This window comes from Silene latifolia, chromosome 2 (genome assembly GCF_048544455.1).
Source record: "Silene latifolia isolate original U9 population chromosome 2, ASM4854445v1, whole genome shotgun sequence".
Lineage (NCBI taxonomy): Eukaryota > Viridiplantae > Streptophyta > Magnoliopsida > Caryophyllales > Caryophyllaceae > Silene > Silene latifolia.
In genome coordinates, this window is record NC_133527.1 from 90,266,392 (window position 1) to 90,293,019 (window position 26,628).

The 26,628-nt window shown below is 41.5% G+C and overlaps 1 protein-coding gene and 1 long non-coding RNA gene across 3 annotated transcripts; both read left to right on the forward strand.

Moving 5' to 3' along the window:
* Positions 1–1,253: 1,253 nt before the first annotated feature.
* LOC141642843 (uncharacterized) lies at positions 1,254–6,114 on the forward strand. 2 transcript variants are annotated; one of them, XM_074451792.1, is made up of 4 exons: positions 1,254–1,559; positions 2,175–3,395; positions 4,225–4,299; positions 5,953–6,114. In XM_074451792.1, the coding sequence occupies exons 2-4, from the start codon at positions 2,463–2,465 to the stop codon at positions 6,067–6,069; spliced, it is 1,125 nt and encodes a 374-aa protein (XP_074307893.1). In that variant the 5' UTR covers positions 1,254–1,559; positions 2,175–2,462; the 3' UTR covers positions 6,070–6,114. The 2 variants fall into 2 exon arrangements, with proteins under 2 accessions (XP_074307893.1, XP_074307894.1); XM_074451793.1 differs by lacking the exon at positions 5,953–6,114 and adding an exon at positions 5,522–5,938 and having other exon boundaries at positions 1,298–1,559.
* A 3,403-nt stretch (positions 6,115–9,517) lies between these two features.
* LOC141642844 (uncharacterized) lies at positions 9,518–10,288 on the forward strand. Its single transcript, XR_012543473.1, has 2 exons — positions 9,518–9,584; positions 10,085–10,288. It is a non-coding gene; the product is annotated as an uncharacterized LOC141642844 (long non-coding RNA).
* The last annotated feature ends 16,340 nt before the right edge of the window (positions 10,289–26,628 follow it).

Consider the following 26,628-nt stretch of genomic DNA (forward strand, 5'->3'; position numbering starts at 1 on the left):
ATCTATATAAATACATAAACATTTCTTGCAAATCTGTGCAGCCACGTCATCACATCCATTTTTTTATAAACATTAAATGTGGGATCCACAACAAAGATTAAGGAATTAATTAATGAAAAACCGTCAATGTTTATGTTTCGTACGTAAATGATTACGTTTATGATTTGTACGTAAATATTAAAAAATAACGATGGTTTTTCATTAATGTTTATGTTTCGTACGTAAATGATTACGTTTATGATTTACGTACAAACCATCGTTATTTTTTGTTGGTCGGGTTGTTTTGGGTCAAGCGGATTGGGTAATTTCGGGTCGGGTCATTTTCGGGTCCATGATTAAGAAGGAAAAAGGCATTTCAAGTCTTTTGAGGCCAATTATAGTTATTTTTTGTCGGGTCATTTTCGGGTTGGGTAGTTTCGGGTCGGGTCATTTTGAGTTGGGTTAATACGAGTCTATGAAAGCTCGGGTCATTTTCGGATCGGTTCGGGTTAATTCGGGTTTCGGGTGCGGCAGTTCGGGTCAATTTCGGGTCTCGGGTCAGCCTTTTCGGGTCGGGTTGATTTTGTCAGGTCTACTTTTGAGCAATTCAAATTTACAGATCTTTCTTTGAACAAATTTTATTTTATTTGGTTCTAGTCGAATTGTATCCGGTCAAATTTGACACATATTGTAGATGTCGTATGACTATTTATTAATGAATTGATCATTTCTTTTGTAAAAAAAAAGGGATATTCTACATGGTACCCCTCATTTTTTTGACTTTCTACATGGTACCCCTACACTTTTTAAAACATACATGGTACCCCTAATTGTTGTTATTATGACTAAGTATACCCCTAAACTTTATTTTCCGTCAATTAAACTCAGTTTTAAGCGTTACGTGATTACTTGGACGCGTAACCAAGCTTGTCATTTATCATCCCATGACATAAGGACTCTATTAGACTCAAATATCCATCTTTGGACGTGATAATTTGGCATGGGATCAATAATTTTTCCGTCAAAAATTTTTTAGGCCATATATATCAATAAATATTAGGATCGAGATGGATATTGAGCCTAATAGAGTCCATATGTCATGAGATAATGAATAACAAACTTGGTTACGCGTCAAAATCATCACTTATTGCCTATAACTGAGTTTAATTGACGGAAAATAAAGTTTAGGAGTGTACTTAGTGATAATGACAACAATTAGGGTACCATATATGTTTTAAAAAATATAGAAGTACCACGTAGAAAGTTGAAAAGTTGAGGGATACCATAGAATACCTAAAAAAAAAAAAATTAATGAAGAAAAAGAGTAACGCTCATTTTTATTTTTTCACTTCAACTTCTTCCCCTTCACTTCACTACAACCACCATTCACAAATCACAAGCAAACAAAACATCCACCAATTTAAATGAAATAAAATAAAATTACATAAAATTGAAAGGAGTAGAACAATACAAAATTGGGTTGGATCTCAAAAATTGTTTGATGGGTGTTTTAGGTGGTGGGTAGCATCTGATTCCATTTTCAGTTCCTTTTCAAACTTACCCATTTTGCTATTCTTTAGGTATCTTCTTTTCTTTCTTTGTTTTTTGTCCTTGTTTTTATTTCGAAACTTGTTTTTGCTTTGATTTTGGTGAATTCTCAGGTAGGTTTTTTGAAAGTTTGACTCTTTTTGACCCTGATTGACTACTTTTCCCCAAATGATTTGGTTATGTATATATGTAGCTGATCTTGATTTGCTGAATTGTACTTCCTCCGTCCCAATCATTTGTTTGCCTTTGATTAAAATCCCTCACAAAGAATAAAAAAGGTAAACAAATGAATGAGACGGAGGGAGGGAGTATGATGTTGTAATGTTGATTATCTGGCTTTTATCATTTGATTTGTTATTTCCCAAGTATTAGGTTACTTTGGTTACTGAAATTACTTTGTTTATTGTTTGTTGTGAACTGTCTTTTCGAATTTTATGTGAAATGGTATGTAGTGTATAGCTTTAGGGGGATCAAAGAAGTGGGCTCATCTCATTGCTTTAATATCTTCTTATAATCATTTTTTTTAACATTGAAAATCTGAAGTTATCGGATTTATATGTGTACCTATGTGATTTTCTTACAGTCTTCCTCTTATTCTATCAAATGATGTCTGTTTGAAATGGAAGAATTTATTTTTGTCAAATTAGGTTCTTCAAAACTACGAACCCGAGCACCATTTGGCTTATCAAGTCATTTCCCTTGCCGGTTTACCTGTTACAAGGAAAAAGTTGGTCTATCTCGCTACTCGTGTGTTAGAAAACTATTGTTTGGCTTAGAATCAAAGGTGTCTCATCCTTCTTTTGTTCAATGTACTTGGCGGCCCAAATTTCTGTTAGCCTTTTTACTATTCAGCTACTTAGCTAAGTTACAAGGAAATTTCGTTCTTTTGATATAACGGATTTTCAAGGTATCCTGAAAGTATCATACCAACGCTCATGATGGGAAAAGAAAATGAGAAAGAAAGAGTGAATGAAGGAGTTAGCAGTGGTAGTTCTTCACCCATCAAAAGTGATACTTCAAGAGGTTCAAGTGCATCACAGCTCAGCATTGATGATGAGCTGGGCTTGCCTACTTGCCGTGTATGCCAATGTGTAGAATCCGATAAAACTGGGGATGCTGCGCTTGGATTTTTGGGTATAAATCTGCCTCTCAAGGAATCTCCAAATGAAGTTGAGCAACTGGCGCCTGATACCAATAAGCCTGTCAAAGATTTTGAAGGCAGTGCATCAAAGGACAAAAATAAGAACCTGGGGCCCGGGTACGTGCAGTTCATTAGTCCAACTGGGGAGGTTTTTATTTGTAGTAAGGATATAGAAAAGGGTGCATTTCGGAATCAGGATACACTGATTGAGCTCGGTTGTTCTTGTAAGAATGACCTAGCCCTTGTGCACTATGCATGTGCATTGAAATGGTTTGTGAACCATGGATCAACTGTGTGTGAAGTTTGTGGTTGTGTTGCAACTAATATTAAAACTTTAGACTTCAAAACAGTGCTTGCTTCCTTGAAAGAATACGAGGAATTAAGGGATAGAACCGCTAATGGAGCTCCTAATCCCGTTCAAGTGCATGATAATACCGGTGTTGTGGATCCTGATGCAATTGCAGCTATTAGGAGACTGAGACTAACTGAGATTTATTTGTGGTTTAACCCTCATAATAATAACCACCCTCATATTAATGGAAGCAGCGAAAATGCTCCTCCAGCTCCATTAGTGGTTACAGAGCAACCTTCAAACATTGTTACCGAAGATGTTAGACCACCTGAACATCCTGCTACCAAATGGGCCGTGGAAGGCACAGGAATTTTATTGGCAACGGGCCTGCTTACAGTTACTCTTGCATGGCTCATCGCTCCTCGCGTTGGCAAGGTAAATTTAGTTTAATTTTTGTTGGGCTTTTAAGGTGTCACATTGTTAGGCTGCTTTTCAGTAATTGCCTGATATCTCCAAATTTTGTCTGGAAGCTGCTCTCTCCTTTCAGAAGTACATTGTTGGCAACTTTTCACTTCAGCTCCAAAGTTCCGCTCTTTCTGTGGATATGTAATGTTGTTTTGTACAGTCTTAAGTATTTAACACAGACACGGTTGTTTTCATTTCCAGTTGAACCAAAGTCTCACTATTCTGAGGGTTGTCAGGGAATGACTCACTACCTGACTGTGCTGCTTTTTAGTGTTAAGTGTCTTTGATCCAATTTTCGACACAATTTTCATCATGGGTTATCCAGAGTGTGCAGGAACAGCCTCTCTGTGTTTTCTACACAGGGGTCAGACCATGTACATCTAACCCCCTCTTACCCACTGTCTGCGCTGGGGGTGCCTTCAGGCACTATGGTAATGTTGTTGTGCATAACATTGCTACACTACGTATAAATTCCGTTATGATATAGCCAAAAGAAGGGGCTTTGAGGACATACATATTCTTTGTATGTTCCGTTTAAATAGATAGCTCGGGTTCCTCATTTGAACCAGCTTCATGAAATCTGGTTGTTCTCCAGATGAATAAGCCTTGTGTGCCTGAGGTCTGCACTTATGCAGTTCCCCAATCATATATATTTGTATGACATATCCTCTTGTTGTTTTTCATTTGAAAAGTATCATGGATGATAATGTAGTCAATCTTGTCTTAGTAACTTAGGGTCGTGATGTTCTCGATTCCGGGAACTTTTAACTAACAATATTATACCTTTTTTTTGGTGCAGCGAACAGCAAAAAACGGTCTTCATATTCTTCTTGGAGGTGTTTGTGCTTTAGCTGTTGTGGTCTTTTTTCGCTTTGTAAGTAGCTATCCTCCCTTTCATCTTCTTCTATTGTCCGTATGACCGTATTACATTGCAAACAGTTTATGTGATTGTCTGCTATGGTGCTCGGACTGTCTATTTACAATATCCGGGCAGCTATTTCACTACAAATAAATAAAAACAGGTTGTAGGGTTTTTTTGCAAGAAATGTAATACGGAATAGCTTTTATTCGTCCACATATTGGGAGAAAAGAAGCAAAGAAAGAAAGAGAACACTTAACTTTTCTACTTGTTGAACTGTGAGATCACTTTAATTTCTCTCCATGTAAACCATTAGTTAGTCCATGAATGAGTGTAAGGGCATTCTTCCTACTCGTAGAGACAACAGGTTGTGACTGTTAAATATAGTACCAAATGTCCCTAAACTATGTCCCGTCATCCAATTTTTGACATGGAAAAATGTAGGCAAAGCAACATGGATTATATTGTTTTTGTTTTAACTTTAAATCGGAAAATAGGAAAAAAATAGATACTCCACAGAAATCAAGCTATAGCCCTAGTGGTTAATGTGGAGGTATTAGGTACAGTAGGTTCGAGGTTCAAAACTTCAAATGCTCACCCCTCGTTGTATTGGGTTCAACACCTCACTATGATCAAACAATTTACGACAGCGCCTCATAAAGAAGAGCTAAGAGCACTTTGGGATCCTATTGTTCAAATGGCTTGTTCTATGAATATCACACTTGCTTATGGTTATCAAGCCTTTGACTTCCTTATCAATTGTCCTTTTGATATTGACACTGAATAACTTATGGTGTGTTTGGATAGCAAAAGTGGAGAGAAAGGAAGGGGAGGGAGAAGGAGGGAAGAGAAAGGGATGGAAGGGAAGGGGAGGGAGAATGGAGGAGATCATTTTCCCTCCAAATCTTGCCTTTGTTGGAGAGGAAATAATTTGACTTAGAGGAGGGAAATGGAGGGATCCAATTTCCCTCCCCTCAAAATCCCTTCACCTCCATTTTGCTAACCAAACAAAGGATTTATCACCCCTCCCTTTCCCTCCCCTTCCTTTCTCTCCAAATCCTTCTATCCAAACACACCCTTAGTGGAAGACCTTTCCCCACATTTTATTTTGAGGGGACTATTTCCCACTGAATTCACTCACTCCACGCTCTAAATATCGTTCTCTTAGATATGGGCCTGATCAATGAGTATAATCGATTGCTAAATAATACTCTTATTTGTTTGTTTTGAGAAAAAGGATTATGGACCATTCAGAAGATCACTCATCTGCTACACTTTTCCCAATTAACTTTGGTAAACTCGAAGAAATCTATACAATCTTTAAAAGGGAAATCATTTTCCAATCGGTATGAATACACTCCCTCACTAAATGCAGCAAAAATGGTTCACAAACTGAAGATGGTTTTTTTATTGTGAAGTCGCACTGTCAACGAAATTTCCAATGTGAGTAGTATGGGAAGTATCGTTTTCTATTGTTTAAAGGAAGGTTGTTTAGATTCCCTCCCCCCCCACAGACACACCACCACAACCACACACACCCCACCTACCCCGTAATTTTCAGGATTCCTTTGGCATTGGGGTCATGTTGTTGCTGCTGCTTCTTTAACTGAAGTGAGTTTTAGGCTGAGCTGTATTCAAAATGATGTAATTTCTTGGGAACTTGTGCAGTTTGTACTCACCAGAATCAAGTATGGACCAGCACGATATTGGGCGATCTTATTTGTATTCTGGTTTCTTGTATTTGGTATATGGGCATCTCGCACACATGGTACACATCCAACATGATTTTGTTACATTAAGCATGTAAATGTAAAAATTTTGTTGCATCAATTTTCGTGTTCTTCAAGGTGGAACTATTCATTGTGAATCCCTTGCGATTCATTCGTGTTATTTTTCTGAGCTTCAGATTTACTTGCTTCGTCCTAAATAGTATTGTGTAGCTTTACATTTGCTTTGATATTCTTATGAGCACAATCTATGTGTGTTACTGAAATGTTATACGGAGTAGTATTTATACCATATTATGTAGTTCTCCGTGGAGGCAACTAATTCAGATTTCGAAGAGCCAGGCTTTGGGAGACAGATGCAGAATTGCAGCGGCTTAATCAGATTCAAAAGATAACAGGATTACTCCTTAAATTATGGAAAAAAAAAAAAAAAATTACAAATTGAATCTATTACATTTGCCAGTTTACTTCTACCTATCTTGTTATTGAACATCCTAGACAGAAATCACTGCATATGTCGGATGACCGTGAGTAATACATGAATATTTTATAGATCGGAGGCATTTATTGAGACCTCACTAGATGGCCCAGAGTAGTAAATCGCGGTATTTCTCGTGATGGTTAGTCTGGTGGTTGCTGATGCATCGCAGTAGTCACTCTCAAAGAGTAGCTTCTAGCAATGAATTTACTGGTAACATGTGAAGTGTTAAACCGTCAGAAAAGGTCTTAAGGTTCTCTCTTTGTTTCTTGTTTCATGGCTGTCTTTATTATATTGTTAAAAAGTTGGTAGAACTCCCAAATGTTCAGTTTGTTGGAGCTTGGAATTTAGAGGAGCACAAAGTTCTAGGAGCGGCTTCAACAATTACAAGATGGTTAATAATTTACCTTATTTCATTTTAATTTATCACCACTAGTAGGTTACCCTTTTTTTTTTTCAGTCCGTCTCATTAAAGACGACCACTATCCGTCACAAGCTGAAGACGGATAGTGGCCCTCTCAAAAAATGCAAGTGGGAGGCCAAGTGGGGCTATTCATTTCCCCCACTTGCACTATCCATTTGTATTTTGTGAGAGGGACACTATTCGTCTTTAACTTGTGACGGATAGTGTCCGTCTTCAATGAGAATTTGTGTTTTTTTTTCTTTTTAAGATGCATTATGTGTGGCGGAAAATGAGAGTCAAACTTCCTAATCCATATACCGTAGACATGTCTTTCATAAAAAGGCCATAAAAAACTTTAAAACCATCTTAATTTAAGATCACTCATAACCTTTTTTTCCTTTTTTCTTTTTTTTTTTTTTTTCTTTTTTTTTTTTTGGTTAACGTCTTCATTTTAATAGAATGTAAAAGCCATCTTAAATTGATACGGTCTTATTCAAAACTCATTGAAACTATTTCAAAAGATATAGACAGATATAAATAACAATAAGTCTCTCTCAGGAGAATATTATTCGTCTTAAACTTAAAACGCGTCATATACTGACCACTTATTTATATAAGAATTAGGCCCTTTTCTTTTGAACTTAATTTCAGTTCTTATAAGTTCAGTTCATTTCAGCTTCATTCAGTTCAGTTCAGATAACTTCTGTTCAACATAATTATTATTATTATTATTATTATTATTATTATTATTATTATTATTATTATTATTATTATTATTATTATTATTATTATTATATTATTAATATATTTATATTTAGTATATATATTAATTAATTTATTATTATGTTCTGGGATACTATACCTAGTAGTCTAGTACCCCTATGTTTTTTCATATTTTATGGGCTACCCCTCTTTTTGAGCTAAAAATCTTTGACTGTCTATAATTCTTGGTCACGAACTCGAAAACGATAAATTTTTTTCAAATAAAGGATCTCGTAAAGACGGTCAATTTGAAGTTGTTTATATTCGATATATTGTCAATTATATGCATGCTATGCAACTAACATGTTTTAATCTTAACATGTGAATATATACTATGTCGGTTGACAAGCAATTCAGCACTCAATTGGGGGTCGAAGTGGAATTTAGAATTGATTTACATGTGAAAGCCAGAGAAATAAATCATACAAGATAAATATGAAAAATACAATAAAGAATTACAATAAATTACAATGGATTAACTTAAATTTACGTCATAAATACGCTCAAAAGGAAGGATTTGAAAAGAAAGGAAAAGAAGAAACAAAAGAAATTGAAATATGAAAATATGTCGAATTATAGGGGATAATATGAATAATAGTCGATTAGAAACCTAATTAGAGAGCCTATGTCAAAGAGAGACGATTTCAGAGACATAGACCAACCTAGAACAGGCGCAACAACTGTTGCGTCCTCTGGAAGAGGCGCATCAAACCTTGCGTATGTTCTTGAGCTCGGTTCTGACTGTGAAAATCAGACCTGCGGGCTAGTCATTACTCGTTGGTTTAATTTACGTCAATTATTGATATTTCAACTCGAATATAAGTGATTTAGCATGTTTATATAAATTGAAGATCCTCATAAGCCAGATTAAGGAACGAGTTAAAACAATATTTTACAGTGGTTTACATGGTTACAATTATACAATGTCGGGTTTACAAAGATTGAAACTCTGAACGTCAAAACGAACGAAACAGAATTAGATTGATGAAACTGGAAAATAAAGAAAATCATGTACAAAAGACGAATTCTAAGGACTCGATATGGGAGAATAGAACCTTTAAAATCCGGGTTTGAATAAGATGACGAAAACCCGTAAATATTAGTTATAAAGGATTTAGGTCGAAAAAAGACTTGATAAAAAAAATTAAGAAACATGAAAATGTGAAAACTCGAAAGGAATAAGAAATAAAACAGAAAAAAGACCTTCGAACAAAGAAACAAACAAACACGAGGAGGAAGCAGAAGAGCAACAACGACCAAGCAGCCTTTGGAATAGGCGCAGCAAGTGTTGCGACTGTTCCAGGAGGCGCAACAGCTGTTGCGTTTCTTCTCGACGGTATTTCTCTACTGTTCCGTCAAAAGGATTTTGAAAACATGATTTTGAAAACGGTTTTGGGCATGCTTATTGTAATACTACGGATTTATGAGCTGTTGGGTACTCTATCGAGTAAGTGAGTTTTGCGTAAGAAACAGTGTTCTGTCTGATGGGTACTCGATCGAGTAGGGGCCACTCGATCGAGTAAGTTGGTTTTTACGGGTTATTTGCCGGGTTTTGATAGCAACGCGAGAAGGATATAAAAACACTTTTCGTCAGTTTATTTTCACTTTTACCCTATTCTAATCTTCACAAAGATGAATCAAAGTTACGTTGCTTTTCTCTTTCGCATTGCTATCGAATCCTAAGGCCTTGTGTCGTCGGAATCCAGAGTTCTTTACGCCGTTTGAGACCGTCGCGTTGTGGGTAAGATCCTAGTACAGTTTTTATATTGTTTCGTTGATTTTGGTTAAACCCTAATTAGGTGATTTTCGGGTTTTAGGAGTATTTTGGTATTAGATGGTGATTGTATGATTATATGATTGATAGGAGGTGATTTCGTAGAGGAACGTTTCTGATCTGCTGTTGTGACGATTGTGGTGATTGCATTTCCAGGTAGGGTTTCCTACTCAGTTACTGTTTACATGTATATTAGATGGTTGGTTGGTTGTTGATGGTTGATTGATGTTATTGATCTATATCGTATTGAATTGGTAATTGTTGATGTTGTAGTTGGTTGTTGTTGTTTGTCTGTGGTTCGCGAGGTGCGCCCTTGGCTGAGTGGAGTCACTTACGGGAGTGACTTCACGCCCTTGATTCGCCCCTTGTGGAACCCGCCACAAGAGAGGATGTGCACATTAAGGAACATGAGATTGTGCTCGGTATTGATGAGCGGGGCTTAGGGGCTGCGGTCCCCCACTGGCGGTGAGTATTACTGGTTGCGGCCGTAATCTGGCAGGACTAGACCTTCAGGCTAGTTAGGTGATTGGTGATGTGACGGTGTTGGAGAATTTTGTGTATTGTTGTTGTTGTATTATCTTATATTCTGTAAGCAGTAACTGACCCTGTTTAATTGTTTTAAAAACTGTGGTGATCCATTCGGGGTTGGTGAGCAGTTATTGAGCAGGTATGATTTGGATGCGCGAGGGATTAGCTGGGCATGAGTCATCACGAATCTATTAGAAGTCTTCCGTTGTGTTATCGAACTGTATATTTTCTTTAGCTGGTTTTTGGATTTGGAACTATTGTATCATACTTTACAGTCTTTGGATTTTGATGTATTCACTTAAACTATTTATTTAAAGTACGTTCTTTTATGGTTTATTTGGTATTCATTGCCTCGGTTAATCGAGATGGTAGCACTCTCATGCATTTGGTGGTCTTGGTAAGGCACATTGGTGTATGGGGGTGTTATAAAGTGGTATCAGAGCGACGATTTTGGAATCTGTAACTAATGATTCTAATGAACCTAGATAGTCAAACTAAAATGAACCCGGGTAGGAGTTGTTAGGAACTCATGCAAAGACTTGGGAGACGTCCTAAAGTCGCGAACTCGCCCTACAACTTTGAACCGGTCACTATGGGATGTCATGGGATCGCTATGTGTTTACTAGTGTTTATATGAATATGTTGGAAGGATGGATATGTGGTTGAATGGAGGATGTGGTGGAAAGGATGAAAGTAATCGTATATGATAATATGATTTGTGGTTAAGCATGTTGTATGGTGAGTGATTTATAATGTGGCAATCTTAGTAACGTGTGATTAGGGGATGTGATATGTTATACTAATTTGTTATTACGGAAGTTATAAAGTTAAAAGTATACGGAGATGTGATATGTTATACTAACATCTTAGTAATATGACTTGTGGTTAAGCTACTTGTTTACTGTTATTTCATATGCATATGTTGGATAAAGTGTATGATGGATGATTTGGTGGAAAAAGGTGAAGTAATGTTGCATAAGAATATGATTTCATGATTTAAGCATGTTTATATGACGGAAATGAATTTTATAATGTTATTATATTAGTAACATATGAATGGGGAATTTGATGTTGTATATTATGTTATTGTTTTTACGTAAAGTTATAGAATAAAAACATGCGGGTAGTACATGATTGGTAAGTTGAATATTGTATGAACATGATGGATGTTATTGTTCGGCTTTTGTGAATAATAACATGTGGTTAGGGATATTGGTTTTACAAGTATCGAGTTTCTTTTGGTTGCATTGTTGATGTTTAAGTTGTTTGGAAGAAAAATCAAGTAGTTATGTTGCCCGATTACAAAGAAGTTGTCTTTAAGCTGTTATTACTTTAGATGCATATATGATTTGATGTGATTCCACTTGGAGATGATAGCATGTTCTCTTACGATTCTAACGATAGGTCACACGCCCAAAATGACCAAGAAACGAGTGAGATATGACCGTTTTACGAAAATTGGACAGTGGTGAGAACTGCTTAGGGTACTCGATCGAGTAGCCCTTACTCGATCGAGTGCACCTCTTGGTACTCGATCGAGTAGGCTGTACTCGATCTAGTAACCCCTGTTTTGGGTCATATGCTTATCTTTTTACCTCGTCGCATATCATATTTAATTGAAAGGTGTTCCTTTGCTCCTTTATGCATTGTTTTACATATGTGTTGGTCCTGATACGTAAGTTACGCAATCTTATGATGTAAGAGTAGAACCTTATGATGGGTATGAGTTTGGTGGGGAGGACATGAGTTATACGTGGTTGTGATGGATAGTGGAAAAATGAAAGGGAAGATTGATGAGCTTTATTGAGGCATGGAGCATGTTTTCTGAGATGTGGTGAGTGATATAATTGTGAGTTTGGGTAATGTAAGTAAGTGTATATGGGCAAGGGGTGATGTAAGTGTAAGGAATGTGAGAATGAAAAGGTTGAGAGGAGGGATGAGAATAGTGGCAAATTGGGATGTGTAAGGATTTATGGAGGGAGATGGTTAGGATTGTGTTGGTTAAGGATATATGTGATCGAAGGTCGTTATAGAAGGATGGAAACGAATGGTGTATAGTGAGATTGAATTATGCCGTGATGTATAAGTAGTGGCCGAGTTTGGGAATTTGTATCATCAAGAGGTGAAACTAGTGTGTGATTTCATTGGGCAATTAACGGTATGAAATGAATTTTGGTTTCTAGAGGCGAAAAAAAAAATGGGAGATGCAATTAATTGAAGAGTAAACATTGGTAGTGTGAACTGATTGGTGGCAAGTGTGAGTGAGTAACATGATGAGAGAGGGTCCATGGTATGGAAAGAGTGAGAAGGTAACGACATGAATTAGTGGATTTTGAGTTTTGAAGCAATGAGAAGGTAACCGGAACAATAAAGAGTTGGGTAGTAGGAATAAGGAGTTGAATTGTTAATTGATTTGGTCGAGTGTAAAAGGAAAAGAATGAGGGGAATAAACTAAGAGAATGTTGACCGGAGTTATGTGATATGGAAGTAAGGAATCGTCGAGACATAGGATGCTATCATGAGGGCGTGAGTTAATGGTTATATAGGAATTCCAGGACGTCATGTTAGTCATGAGTTTCGAGGAATTAAGGGAGTAAGAAGTTGGTAGAGTATCTGCATGATATGAGATTTTGGTGGAGAGTTAGGTGACGATACAATTAAGGATAGAATTGGGAAGAATGTTGAGGTAAACTTTGTTGATGGATTTGATGCTCGTTATTTGGGATGCTAATTGAAGATAGGAAAGGAACTGTTATATTTAGAGGTGAGTATAAGGGATTTGTTATACGAACAGTGGTGGTGTTCTGGTGGTGTCACTAGTGGTTAAGGGTGATGATTAATAGGAAAGGTAGCCATCTTAAAGAGGTTGATTTTGTAGAGGACGGATTGGTATGTATGGTTGTGATGGAGTATAAGATGTGGTTATAGGAGACGATTGCTAGTAGTTCGATGTTAATGATATTATTACTTTTGTCAGGAGGTGATAATTATGCGAATGGGAGAATTTCCTATGAAGGGCATGCGAGTTAAGCTCGGGCGAGAGATAATCTTTATCAATTGGTAACTTACGTGATCAGGATTGACTAGCTAGATTTGATTACGGGTCTATGATGTGTGTAAATGTTTGTGTGAGGTTCTGACCTCACGAGTAGTGGTATGATGTGATAGTTATAAAGTCGTTATCTGAGTGTTCCGCGTCATATGTTGTGTATGGTAACCTAATAGGATGATATTCAAAAGTGATAGTTTGGGTGATCTGGAAGGGCTAGTTATACTTGTATGTGTATTCATGATATATGTAAGTGATAGTGTGATGTTCTTACCTCATGAGTAATAGTATGGATGATATTCATAAGGTTATTATCTGTTTATTCCGTGTAATATGTTGCGTTGTGATCTAGTAAAGCGGTTTAAGGAAGTTTTCTCGTCAAGGAAGTTATACCGAGTCAGTGTTTATGGGATTGTATAAGTTTCAATGACTATAGATATGGTTGTTGTGCCTCGGGTGGCGATCCGGGCATGGTACTTCGTGTTATGATACGGGTACTTTTGCGCTGCGGTGTTGCGATGCCGTCATCGGTTGTGCTGGAGTAAACGGGATACTTATGAGACGAGTTTTCGAAAGTGTATACCAGTTATATAGATTGTTGTTTTGTTTACTGGTGTTTCCTTTGAGTTTCAGTTTGGACATATAGACTGTTGTTTTGTTTATTGATGTTTCTTACCAGTTTCGGCTTGGGAGTGAGGGTAGAGTATGATATGAAAGTGTAGATACCCAGTATCTGCTGAGACTCCAACAAACACCCGATGATTATCGGACTATAACATGTTTTGGAATCGCAGCGTTTGATCGACAGTTTGTGTACAACTTTACGTCGGAAAACTTAAAACGATTTCGAAAATAAAACATTTCAAAACTTTTCAAAAGTACCTGGAGTGTTTAATGCACGACGACGGGGTCGCAACGACATTAACTAGAGTAAAAAACGACACCGGACCAAAAACCGACTCAAAAATTCAAATCCCGACTCCAACAACGAGTCAAACCGAGTCAACCACCAAAAACAAAACATTCAAAGCCTTCTATACTAAGATTTCCCGGATTCATGAATGGTCAAGTACCAAACATGTGACTACAAATCCTAGGATAGAACAAATCATGATTGCACTTGTGTGAAAGTGACAGGACAACTCGAAGACCCGTGACGTGGCTCGCGCCTCTTTGAGCAGCCTAGGTGGCCACGTCGCTCAAAACTCACACAACCACTCATTTTCCTATAAATACCCCTCAAATGCGCCCATTTGAGAACTTACGCGAGTGTCTGCCCCCTCTTTTCTCCCTTAAAATTCTCGACTCGACTTCTTAAGTCATAATCCGACGCGTATTTACGACCTACCGATCGTAAATACAAGCCTTACACATTGTTTGGTACCGTCATCGTGCATTAAATCACTTGACCGACCACTTCGACCACTACACCGTCACTAATATTAATAAAACACTCTTTTTACTTACCAAAACGGTTTTAAACCGAGTCTTTTCCGACCAAACGAGTTGTTACACTTACGTCGGTTTCTCGCCATAACCAAACATGTAAGTATGAGGGTGTAAAAATCCTTCTTTTACCATGTCTTTACTTGTTTCATGACTATAACATGCTAAAACATGCATAACACGATCCAAAACATGGGATAGACGAGCCAAAACTGAGTTTCGGCCTGAGGCAGAAGCCCCTTATCATGCACATAGGCTCGCGTCTCAATGGGGTGCCCAGGTCAGAACTCAACCGTGTTTGTTCTCGTCTTTCCCCTTTAATCCATTTTCATATTTGTAATCGGTTTTTACCATTTCAAATATTTTCAAACCCTTTTTTATTTTATTTTATTTGTTTTTAACCATAAAACATTTTTCACCCTTGGTTCCTCATACCATGGCGGTTAAATCCGTGTTTCGGTGATAATATTTGGTTAATAACATTTAAAAGGTATTTAAAGCCTTTTATTTCATTTCTTTACATTTTGGGAGATATTTTAAAGCCTTTCATCATTTCTTTACATTTTCAAAACCAATGTATTAGTCACCAACACAAAGTCATCCTTGGTTCTACATACCATGCCAGATTTTAACCCGGGTACGATGACGAGTATCGACTAATTATATTCAAATGAACTTAAAACAATTAGTTCATAATTATTTTCAAAACTATTCATTCAAGCTTGCCAAGTCGAACTCGACACCGAATATCACCAAAATCATGATGATTATTCGAGTCTCGTTCTTCAAATCAATAAATGCGGTCTAAACGACCCTTTCAAACCAAAACGGGTTCAAATACCCATTTTCAACACGTTTTATAAACGTTTTTCAAATGGTCAGAACGCGTCATAAACCGTTGACTGACCCGCGCCTAAACAGGCCCTTGTCTTTCTCATTTTCAAAACCAGGGGAGACCCCCTTGCATCGCCAACAGGCTCGCGCCTCATATGGCTGCCTGGTGCAGGGTCTGTTCCCTTTCCAGCATTGGTCTAGGACGATCCCGACTCCGGTTAGCCCGGATATAGAGCGGATCAGATGACTATCTGCTCATTCAAAAAATCGTATTTGCAAAATGCTTTACTAAGACAAACGGATCACGTTATACACCATAAACCTAATACGGTAAATGGATGTTTAATTTCCATCTTGCATGCAAATCAACCATTAATCCAACTAGACATCTTATACTTGATATTTAGATTAAATCAACCGACTTAGAAAGCTCTCACATGTTAGGTTTAAATTATTGGATGCGCATTCATGCATTTAAACCGTTTTATCAACTTTTGCATTCAACCAACCAAGATTGATCAGTAGAGGCCGCTACCGCGGGCGGGATTAGGTATCTGATTAAAGGGCTTCCTAATACGTACCTTCACCTCTTACTCAGAAACTTTGGATAGTGGACGACCTTATCCAGGGCATACGAGAGTCATTTTAGACATAGGATGCTAAAGAGGGACGATTCCTTATCTTTAGTACCTATGTCAAACACTACTTTGTGCTTCGTTTGACCGAGGTATAAAGTGGATTCGAACGGGTTCCAAGCATCCCACAAATGCTTGGTGGCGACTCCTAACATCTCTAATCGTTTCGAGACCCTTACCAAGACGAAACCGACCGATCTAAAACAATCCGGTCGAAAGCATTTTTACGCCGCCGAGCGTGGCTTTCAAAAGACCGCTGTATGTCCACAGATCGGCTGGGCTTGTAGGTGGGCCATGTCCACAGATTGGCGACTCCGCTGGGGAGAACTAGGGCACTTACGTCTTTGTGATCCCTAGATGGTGAGACTCGAACGAGGTCTTGGTTGGAATGCATTAATTGATATTACGGTCACGGTCGGGTTCCTTGAGCGGGCCCACAACCTAACCTTCATCGACCAATTGGCTCGTCTCGTCAGCGTGAGTTTTCTCATCCCCGCGTTTCGAATCCCGATTGAGTCAAGCATACCATTGACGTCACACATTTCTGTTTCGTCAAAAAGCTTTCATCACTTTCGAGCACGAGGCTAGGGCACCCTCCTTATACATTTTGTTTGGATTGGTATCCCTCTCGCAAATCGGGGTTTGATCGCTTGGTGTGTAACCCACCCTTCTAAGCCAAAACCCGTGTCAGCATAATGCATAATATAATGAACTGTGAGGGCTTATGTGGTACTTGATCATAAGTCCTTCCGTGTCATTTTTAAACTTTCAAAAACACCCTTTTGCGCCGTTATAATGGCCATTTCAAACCTCGGTCTTTTGCCGACCGTTGCACGCCTTTCGAGGCCGTCGTAATGACGATTTTCAAACTCGGTTTTTATAACCATTTCAACACGCCTTTCTAGGCCGTCGTAATGACGATTTTCAAACTCGGTTTTTCTTACCATTTCAACACACCTTTCTAGGCCGTTGTAATGACGATTTTCAAACCCGGTTTTTATAACCACTTTAACACGCCTTTCTAGGCCGTCGTAATGACGATTTTCAAACCCGGTTCTTTACAACCATTTAAAATCACCTTTTTACGCCGTTATAATCGCCGCGTCTAGACACAGACTTTAACCCGTCTCGCGCCAACAATGGCTCTTTCAAAACCCGAGAAAAACACACACCCTTTTCTCGAGACACTTTCAAGATCCCGAGGACCATGCACCGTCCCCGAGACCTCAAACATTTCAAATTCGATTTTCAAAACATACAATTTTGAATTTCAAAAACTGTCTTGGGAGGCAATACCTTGTTTTCCGAGCCGATGCAAACTCAAACCGTCTTTTGCAAATAAACTTAAGACAACCACTTCAACTGACCGACTTGGGGATATCTCTATCTTCGGAAGCCGTCCACAATGCGACAAATGAATCTTTTTGAAAATTTATATTTTCGAAAACTTCAGTCCACCATTCCAATTCCGCCTCCTGTCTATTGAGTCGAAGCAAACGTACTTATGGGTCTTTACTTATGGGCCGCATTACCACGAGACTCGTCTAATGGCGTCACTCCGCTACGTTGGACACGTGTCAAAGGTTCGATCAACACCGTCACGTCATAAATCGAGTCAGCACCGAGGTACCACACACGGTCATCCTCGTCTTGTTGAGTCTGATCTTTGTCTCGTCCTTTGTGTTGTCTGCGTTCAGTCTTCGAACCGTGTCGGATTGAGTTGTAATGTGAGCCGTCTTTTCTGCCTCAGAGTCATGGCCTCGTCTTCAACTTCGTCTGTCAACAGCAACAACAATGATAACAACAAAGATGTCACGACTGCTCAACTAGCCAGCCTGCTCACCGCTCTTAAGGTCACCCTGGATCGTTTCGAGACCCGTATCGACACCCTGGAAAACAAAGAAGCTGGAGAACATAACACTCCACCTCTGACTGAAACTGAGAAGAGGCTAAAGCTCTTGGAAGAACAGCTCCTAGCCCGGGGTAACAATATCCATCTTGAGAACAATCGAAGGTTTGAACCTGTTGGGGATCAACTACCTGACAACTTTACCCTGACTGATGTACCTAAGTTCAAAGGAGTGGAGGACCCGCTCAATCATATCTGTGCCTTCAAAGACTACATGGCCATAAAAGGGGTCAAACAGGAGCTCTTCACCCGAATCTTCCCATCATCCTTGGAACCGATCCCTCGCCAATGGTACTACTTCCTTGACCCGAAGAACCTTACTAACTGGGATGAGGTCGCGGTTGAATTTGCTAAGCAATACGCTGACAATGTTGAAATCCAAGCCAATACCCGTACCCTTGAGGTCCTAACCCAGAACGACAAGGAGGGATTCAACGAGTTCTTAACCCGTTGGAGGAGGGTAAGTACTCACCGGTCGAGCAAAGTGGAGTGAATCAACTTTGGTGGAAAAGTTCGTCAAAAATCTCCGCCAAGTGTATGCCAACTTACTGAGGTATCAAAATATTAAGAACTTCCAGGATCTGCAAATTCTGGGGACACGCATTGAAGATGACCTCCGAAAGGGTGTCCTAGCCAAGACCACCGGCAGAGGCTACCAGGGATCCACCTCAACCGGATCTCGCCCTTATGGTCAAACGAACAAGATCGATGAGGTCAACCTCGTTGAACCATCTGCTAAGAGAGCTGAGCGCCCCTAGAGAGTGTTCACTAATTTAGGGTCAACTTATGCAAGTGCCCTGAAGAGGCTCATGGACCAGGTAAAGTTACAACCAATCGGACCCACCCCGGATCCGACCGATGCTAAGAAATCCCGCTTCTGGAACCCCAATGCCTACTGTCAGTACCATCAAGGGAAAGGGCATGATACAGAAACCTCCTTCAAACTCAAACACATCATCCAAGACATGATTGAGAAGGGGGAATTGCCTTTACCCCCATCGACTAAGCCAAAAAACAAAAAAAATCCTCTCGGAATCCACGCTATCTCCAAAGATGAACCAACTCTGGACTGCTCTCACCTCATCCTACCAATTGATGACGAGGTGAACACCTTGGAGAAAGATCCCTCGGACGGGCTATTTGTGTTTAGTGCCACAACTATGCTCACCATGTTCCAACAGGTTGAGGAAGCCATAGCCAGTCTTTCCGGGAGGATTACCCGACTTGACGTTGCTTACCGCCGGCTTATCTTCAATCCTCCACCACCACACCCGAGGGAGAGTCCCCCGAGCGCCCAAAACTACCCTCACCAGGACGGATTGCTCCCGCGACCATTCTGGCATGCACCTCACAATAATCATCCTCACAATAATCACCCACACAATAATCAACCCCACAAAAACTACCCTCACAGAAATATCCCTCACAAAAATTGCCCACCAAAGAATACCCCTCTAAGGCGCCTTCGAGATCCTGAAATCAATGGCATCTGGAGAGATGATGTTGAAGATGTCTATATCGTCCCAGGGAAAGAAAAACGGGCGAAAGAGATCGGTCACCTTACCCGGTCCGGACGCCCCTATCAGAACCCGAACAATTCAGCGGTCGCTCCAACAACAAACGATCAAGTCATCCCGGAAGTAGACACTCAACTAAGAGCTCTTGAGAATTCGATCCTCAAGCAGCTTCCGAAGGCAAAAGCCGAGATCTCGATCTGGCAACTGATCGCGACATCCTTTGAGCATCGACAGGCTTTGCTACAGGCCTTGGGAAAATTGACTGTGCCCTCCACCTCTTCCCCTGAAGAAATAGTGGCACATATGACGAGGGACGCCTCTGACTTGAACAACCCAGTCATCTTCTCTGACGAAGATATCCCTCCCTTCAGAGCCAATCATAACCTTGCCCTATACATTACCGTATAATGTCTCAAGAAGAATGTACCCATGGTCCTTGTAGATGACGGATCCGCGGTAAATGGCATTCCCCTCAAGACAGCTCATAAGATGGGTATTAAGGAAGCTGATTTGGTCCCGACAAATCAAGGAGTACGTGCCTACGACGGCACTCGTCGCAAGGTCGCGGGGCTCATCACTCTGACTGTCGCAACCGGACCACTGGAAAGGAAAACTAGTTTTCAGGTGGTCGACATCGACGCCTCCTTCAATATGCTCCTGGTACGTCCCTGGATTCACACCGTCAAGGCAGTTACCTCAACTCTCCACCAGAAGATCAGGGTCCCCTTCAACGGGAAAACAATCACAATTCCTGCTTCCCCGATCAAAGCTGTCATGAGGAAGGGAATAGCCTCCCAGACCATTTAGGAAGATGATAATGAACTGTGGGGGTTCCAAGCTGTGAATGCCATAACTGATGAATCAACACCCTTTGATTGTGACCCATTTTCCAACCTCACAGTCAACCGCATCATGATGCGCCAGGGCTACTTCCCAGGATTGCCCCTCAATCCACTGAAGAGCACCTTACCTCCCTTGAAACAGGCTAAGGTCCCCAACATCCCCTTAGGACTGGGATATGAAGCTACCGATGAAGATATCTAGGAGATGAATCTCCTAGTTCGAATACGCAAGAAGCACGGGGTTATTCTTCGTCCCTATCATCTGACCCTCAATGTATACTTTGTTCCCGAGGGAGAATCAGAGCTCTACCATGGCTTTCTAGAGCAGATCTATGACTCTGTAGCCAAGGCCAGGTACCCGGGTGTGGAAGTCTTCCAGGACTGCTACTTCATCCCCGATAACGCCGAAGCTGCGTCAACTGAGTCTAAGCCATCGTCATGCCTCGATGGACAAGCTGTCACCCTCCTCTTTGGAGAGGATAACATTAAGCACCTCGACTATGAGGACATCATCAACATCGCCCTGAAGGACAACCGATTTGACCCAACTGCCTTGATCTCCGACACTGACCCGGTGAAAGCTACACAAGGCTGGAGAAAAACCATCAAGTGGACCGATCGCCAAGGCCGCATTCTCAAGATCACAACTGGAGAAGGCTCTATATTCAAAGAGGGAAGTGCAGAAGAATCTGAATCTGAGTCTGAGTCGGAGTCAGAGTCTGTCATAGCTCTTAACATTCCTGATGTCCCAGTCAAGGTCCCCTTCCATCTATTTTATCACAAGGTCATGGCTGATTCAGAGGCTGAGTCTACTAGGGTCACCCCCACTCCCATGAAGGGTGACAACTTGGAGCCTGTTCCAGGGGCCACCTCCTCTGTTGTGTCGCCTCTAACTGACGACGAGATGTCTGTCCTCTCCGAGCTTTTCGCTCGTGTCAACTTAATGAACGCTAAGTTTGCTTATGACTCATCTCAATTTAACTACAATGCAATTCTGAATGACTATGAGGAATTTGACTTGAGTGACTACCCACCTCACCTAGCCAAAGAACTTGACAAATGGGAAACAAGAACCCCCATTATTGAGGAGATCGAACCTATTAACGTAGGGACCGACAACACACCTCAAGAATTTAGGATAGGGACAACCTTGGACCCCTCGGAAAGACAACAGTTCATTGACCTCCTCCACGAATACAAGGACGTATTCACCTGGTCCTACAGAGACATGCCTGGGATTGACAGGGAAATTGCAGAGCACCGGATACCCATTAAGCCCGGGGCTAAACGTGTGAAGTAGAAGCTGCGTCGAATGCGTCCTGAATGGGCCCTAAAAATCAAGGAAGAAGTGGATAAACAATTCAAGGCTGGTTTCATCAAAGTGTCTGAATACTCTGACTGGGTGGCTAACATTGTTCCTGTACCGAAGAAAGACGGGAGAATTCGGGTTTGCGTCGACTTCAGGGATCTGAACAAAGCGAGTCCAAAGGACGACTTCCCTTTGCCACATGTTGACATTCTGGTAGACAACACTGCCGAACATGCTCTCCTATCATTCATGGATGGGTATGCCGGGTACAACCAGATTAAAATGGCTGAGGAAGACATGCACAAAACTGCATTCACTACACAGTGGGGTACATATTGCTACAGAGTCATACCTTTCGGCCTCATCAACGCCGGGGCTACCTACCAAAGAACCGCTACGACTCTCCTACATGATATGATGCACAAGGAGGTAGAGGTGTATGTCGATGACATGATCGTCAAATCGAGAGATCGGGATGGCCACATCAACGCCCTTTGAAAATTCTTCGCTCGCCTGCGGAAATATAACATGAGACTAAATCCTCAGAAGTGTGCATTCGGGGTCACCTTCGGAAAACTCTTGGGACATGCCGTCAGCAAAAGAGGCATTGAGATTGACCCAACCAAAATCAAAGCCCTTCAGCAAATGCCTCGGCCTAGGAACGAGAAGGAGATTTGGGGATGCCTCGGTCAGGTCCAATACATCAGCCGCTTCATTGCCAAGCTCACCATGATTTGTGAACCAATCTTCAAGAAACTTCGCGCCTCCGATCACACAGATTGGGACGACGACTGCCAAAAGGCCTTCGACAGGATAAAGGAAATCCTATCCAAACCTTCTGTCCTCATGCCACCTCAACCAGGGATTCCTTTATCCCTATACCTACCTGTTACAAACACAGCCATGGGAGCAATGCTAGCACAAACAGTCGACGGCGAAGAACGAGCCATCTACTACATCAGCAAAAAGTTCATTGAGTACGAGACAAGGTACACCCAACTGGAAAAGACATGCCTTACCGTAGTATGGTCAACAAAGAAGCTGCGGCATTATATGCTCAGCTACACGGTCCACATCTACTCCAAGATGGACCCAGTCAAATATATCTTCGAAAAACCCGTACTAAACGGAAAGCTGTTTAGGTGGACACTCATGCTGTCCGAGTTCGATCTCAAGTTTGTACCCCTCAATGTTATTAAGGGAAGAGCAGTCGCTGATTTCCTGGCAGAGAATCGCGTCAGCGAGGATCCAATGACCGACACATGGTCACTTCCTGACAAAGACATCCTTTGTGCCGATTCAGACGCATGGGACCTATACTTTGATGGTGCATCTAATCTGAGAGGCTTTGGGGTAGGAATCCTTCTAATATCTCCAGAGGGAGAACATGTTCCGATCTCGGTCAAACTAGACTTCGCCGTCACCAACAATGCCGCTGAATATGACGCATGTCTCATCGGCCTGCAAGCAGCCATCACACTTGGCATCGAAAGACTGAGGGTCAACGGCGATTCCTCGCTCATCATCAATCAGGTGTCCGGATCATGGAAAATCCAAAGTGACAGTTTAGCACCCTACCGAGCGAGAATCAATCAAGAGGCCGAGTTCTTCGACCAAGTCGACTACTTCCACTTGCCACGAGAGGAAAATCAATTTGCTGATGCCCTGGCAAATCTTGCCGCACTCGTCAACATACCTGACGACATGACGTTGATGCCCCTATGTGTCGAGAGAAGGAGCGAGCCAGCTCACATTTGTGCCATCAACAACGACGAGGAAAACCATAATAAGCCTTGGTACCAAGCCATCCTCAACTACAAAACCAAAAACGAATTCCCTCCTAACTCTGACCAAAGAGGACAAAGAGCCGTCCGTTTACTTGCATCACAATTCGTGATGAACCAAAATCAATTATACAAAAGAACACCCCAAGGGATTCTCCACCTTTGCATTGACCATCACAAAGCCAAAAAAGTCATGGGAGAGGTCCACGACGGAGAATGTGTCCCTCACATGAGCGGAATGATGCTTACCCGAAAAATCATGCGGCTAGGTTACTACTGGACCACCATGGAAGCCGATTGCCGTAACTACGTCAAACATTGCCACAATTGCCAAATCTTCACCAACATACAACATATACCACCATCCCTTTTATACACCATGACGTCACCATGGCCTTTCTCGACCTGGGGCATTGACATCATCGAGAAAGTTAACCTGGTGGGCACCAAGGGACATTGTTTCATCCTCGTCGCCATCGACTACTTCACCAAATAGGTGGAAGCGCAGTCATATGCAGTCTTGACCGCCAAACAAGTGGCCAAGTTCATCCAAAACAACATCATCTGCCGATATGGGGTACCCCATGAAATCATCAGCGATCAAGGCTCTCACTTCCGGGCGGAAACTCAGGACTTGCTGGAAAAATACAAGATCAAACGACATCGATCATCCCCCTACCGTCCCCAAACCAACGGAGCGGTGGAGGCAGCTAACAAAACTCTTGTCGCCATTATCAAGAAAATGCAAGACAACTACCGCGATTGGCCGAGCAAACTTCCATTCGCACTTTGGCGATACCGAACCTCCATTCGAACACCGACAGGCGCCACACCCTTCTACCTAGCATACGGTATGGAGGCGGTTCAACCGGTAGGGTTAGAGGTCCCTTCTCTGCGCATTCTACTGGAGAGTCAAGTCCCTGAGGCGGAATGGACCCGCCGAAGGTACGAACAACTCACTCTTCTAGACGAACGGCGACTCAAAGCCTTGCACAACGTCCAGCTATACCAACGACGTATACAACGAGCATTCAACAAGAAGGTCAAACCCAGGAACATTAAGGAGGGCGACTTGGTTCTCAAGTCGGTCCGAGCACCGCTACCCGTCGATCTGAGGGGAAGATTCAAACCCAACTGGGCCGGGCCATACCTGGTCAAGAAAATACTCTCGGGGGGCGCAGTGAGACTGAGTGACCTAGATGAGGAGGATTTTACAAACCCGACCAACCTAGACCAACTCAAGAAATACTACCCTTGAACCATAGCAACCAACGATCCAAGCCTAGTTTTACAACTAGCGTCCACCTTAACCCTTTTCAAGCCAAGTTCCTTAAACGCGTTCTGATTTAAAATTGCATGTTTTATCGAGTCTATGTTGCGGCACCTTGCCCATTTCGAATGTCCTTTGATCTGTCAAAGGCAACGTCCATTTGCACTAAAACAAACAAAAACCCCTGAACTACGAGCATGGTTTGATTTCACCTCTTCAGGTGGATACGTAGGCAGTCCCTCTTATACATGAGGGATACAACCACAAAACCCAATCAAAATTTACAAAACATTTCGAACTACGATCATGGTTTGATTTCACCTTTTCAGGTGGATACGTAGGCAGTCCTTTCTTACACAAGAAGGATACAACCATCCCCATAATCAAAAAACATCACCCACATACAAAAAACATCACCGACATCAACTTTCAAAAAAAAAAGGAAAACCATTCCCTTTCCCACAAAAATACAAAAATAAGCCTTTCTCCCTTCCTACAGAAATCCCACTTTCCCAAGTGCAAACGTTTAGGACGATTCAAATCGAGTTGACTTTACAAAATGGATGGAAGAAACAAGCGTTCACATTTTTTGACACAAGCAATCCTCTTATTTAATTAATAATGGGAGGGATTACAATTTCAACAACAAATAAAGCTCGACGAGTCTACAACTTGTCAAAGCTAAGGTGTCAACTAAAACACCTCACATAATAAAACTAGCACAAAACACACAATAACTAGCTAGTACAACATAATAAAAACTCACAACAATAATACAACATAATAATAAAATGGGTAATGGAGGTCTTCAGTCTTTCATTCTACCCTTGCCTTTTCCTTCGGGGTACATCTTCCCCTTGTTCTTCTTGTTGGCCCACCTAGCATAGATTTCCTCTTCAGAACGGACCCTCAACGGATCTACAACGGCAACGACCTCCGGTCTAGTGCAAGACGCCATGTTCGGCCCAAAACGAGCCCATGCACGGCCCACCATGTTCTTGAGACCCGAGCTTCTCCTCTTTGGTGGTCTCATCACATCGGAACTAGCTCCATCAACATAATCCTCGAAGAAGGTATGGTTGGCGTTGCCAACCTCTCGATACTTCAAGTCGACAACCTCGTCCTTACGGAATTTGGACCTCTCCTCCAAGGACGAAGCTCTTGACCACTTGACATAAGCGGGAGTCACCCATGTCGTGGCAACGGGGTCTGGTACCTCCCAAAGCGGTCGAGTGGCCCACCATCTTTCGAAGACCTCCACAAGCTCAGAGTTCCAGAAAACATTCTCTTGGACAAGGGTATCTTGAGCGGGCACCTTTTGTTGACGCCCAATTTGCCTCATGAGCCTTTTGGGATAAATTAAGGAAGCAACCTTCAAACCCACCACCATCAAAGAACGAGGACTAGCACCCGAAGCGGGCAACCCCGTGAAGGACCTCAGGTGCCACCATGACACCACCCAACGGATGTGAGGACCACCCTCCTCCGCCAATCTTGCGGCCCAATAAGCCTCGGTAGAAGCAAAACTATCCGAGTACAACTTCTTCCTCATGGTAAGGTGACGGAAGGAATAAGAAGAAGAATAAACCAGAGGCTCTACATACCTTAGCCTCTCCAATAGCCACACTTGGAGGATCCTTGGGGATCCGAATGAGGGAGCTTCTCCACAAGAGCCTTCCTTGTCCAAAGCTTGGATGATCTCTCCAAGCACCAACCATGACGGATCTCTACCATGCTCCATTTGCTCAACCACATGAACAAGGGTCATGCTACCATAGCATTTCGGCCCCTCCTTCTTCAAAGCATCAACAATGAGGTATACATGGACAAGGAAAAAGGCAAGAGCCCTTCTCCTAGCCACCTCCGAAATATTGGCATCTAATCGGTTGGAAAAGATGTTGATGAGAGCCAACATGTCCACACCATGTGGAGCAAGAAGGAAGTTGACATGACTTGTCGACAAACCCAAAATGGAACGGAATTTCTCCTTGTAGCACAACCGAGTCGGAGGAAGCACCGGAACACAACCCGGCCACCCACCAATGACTCCAACCTCTTCGGCAAGAGGACAAATTTC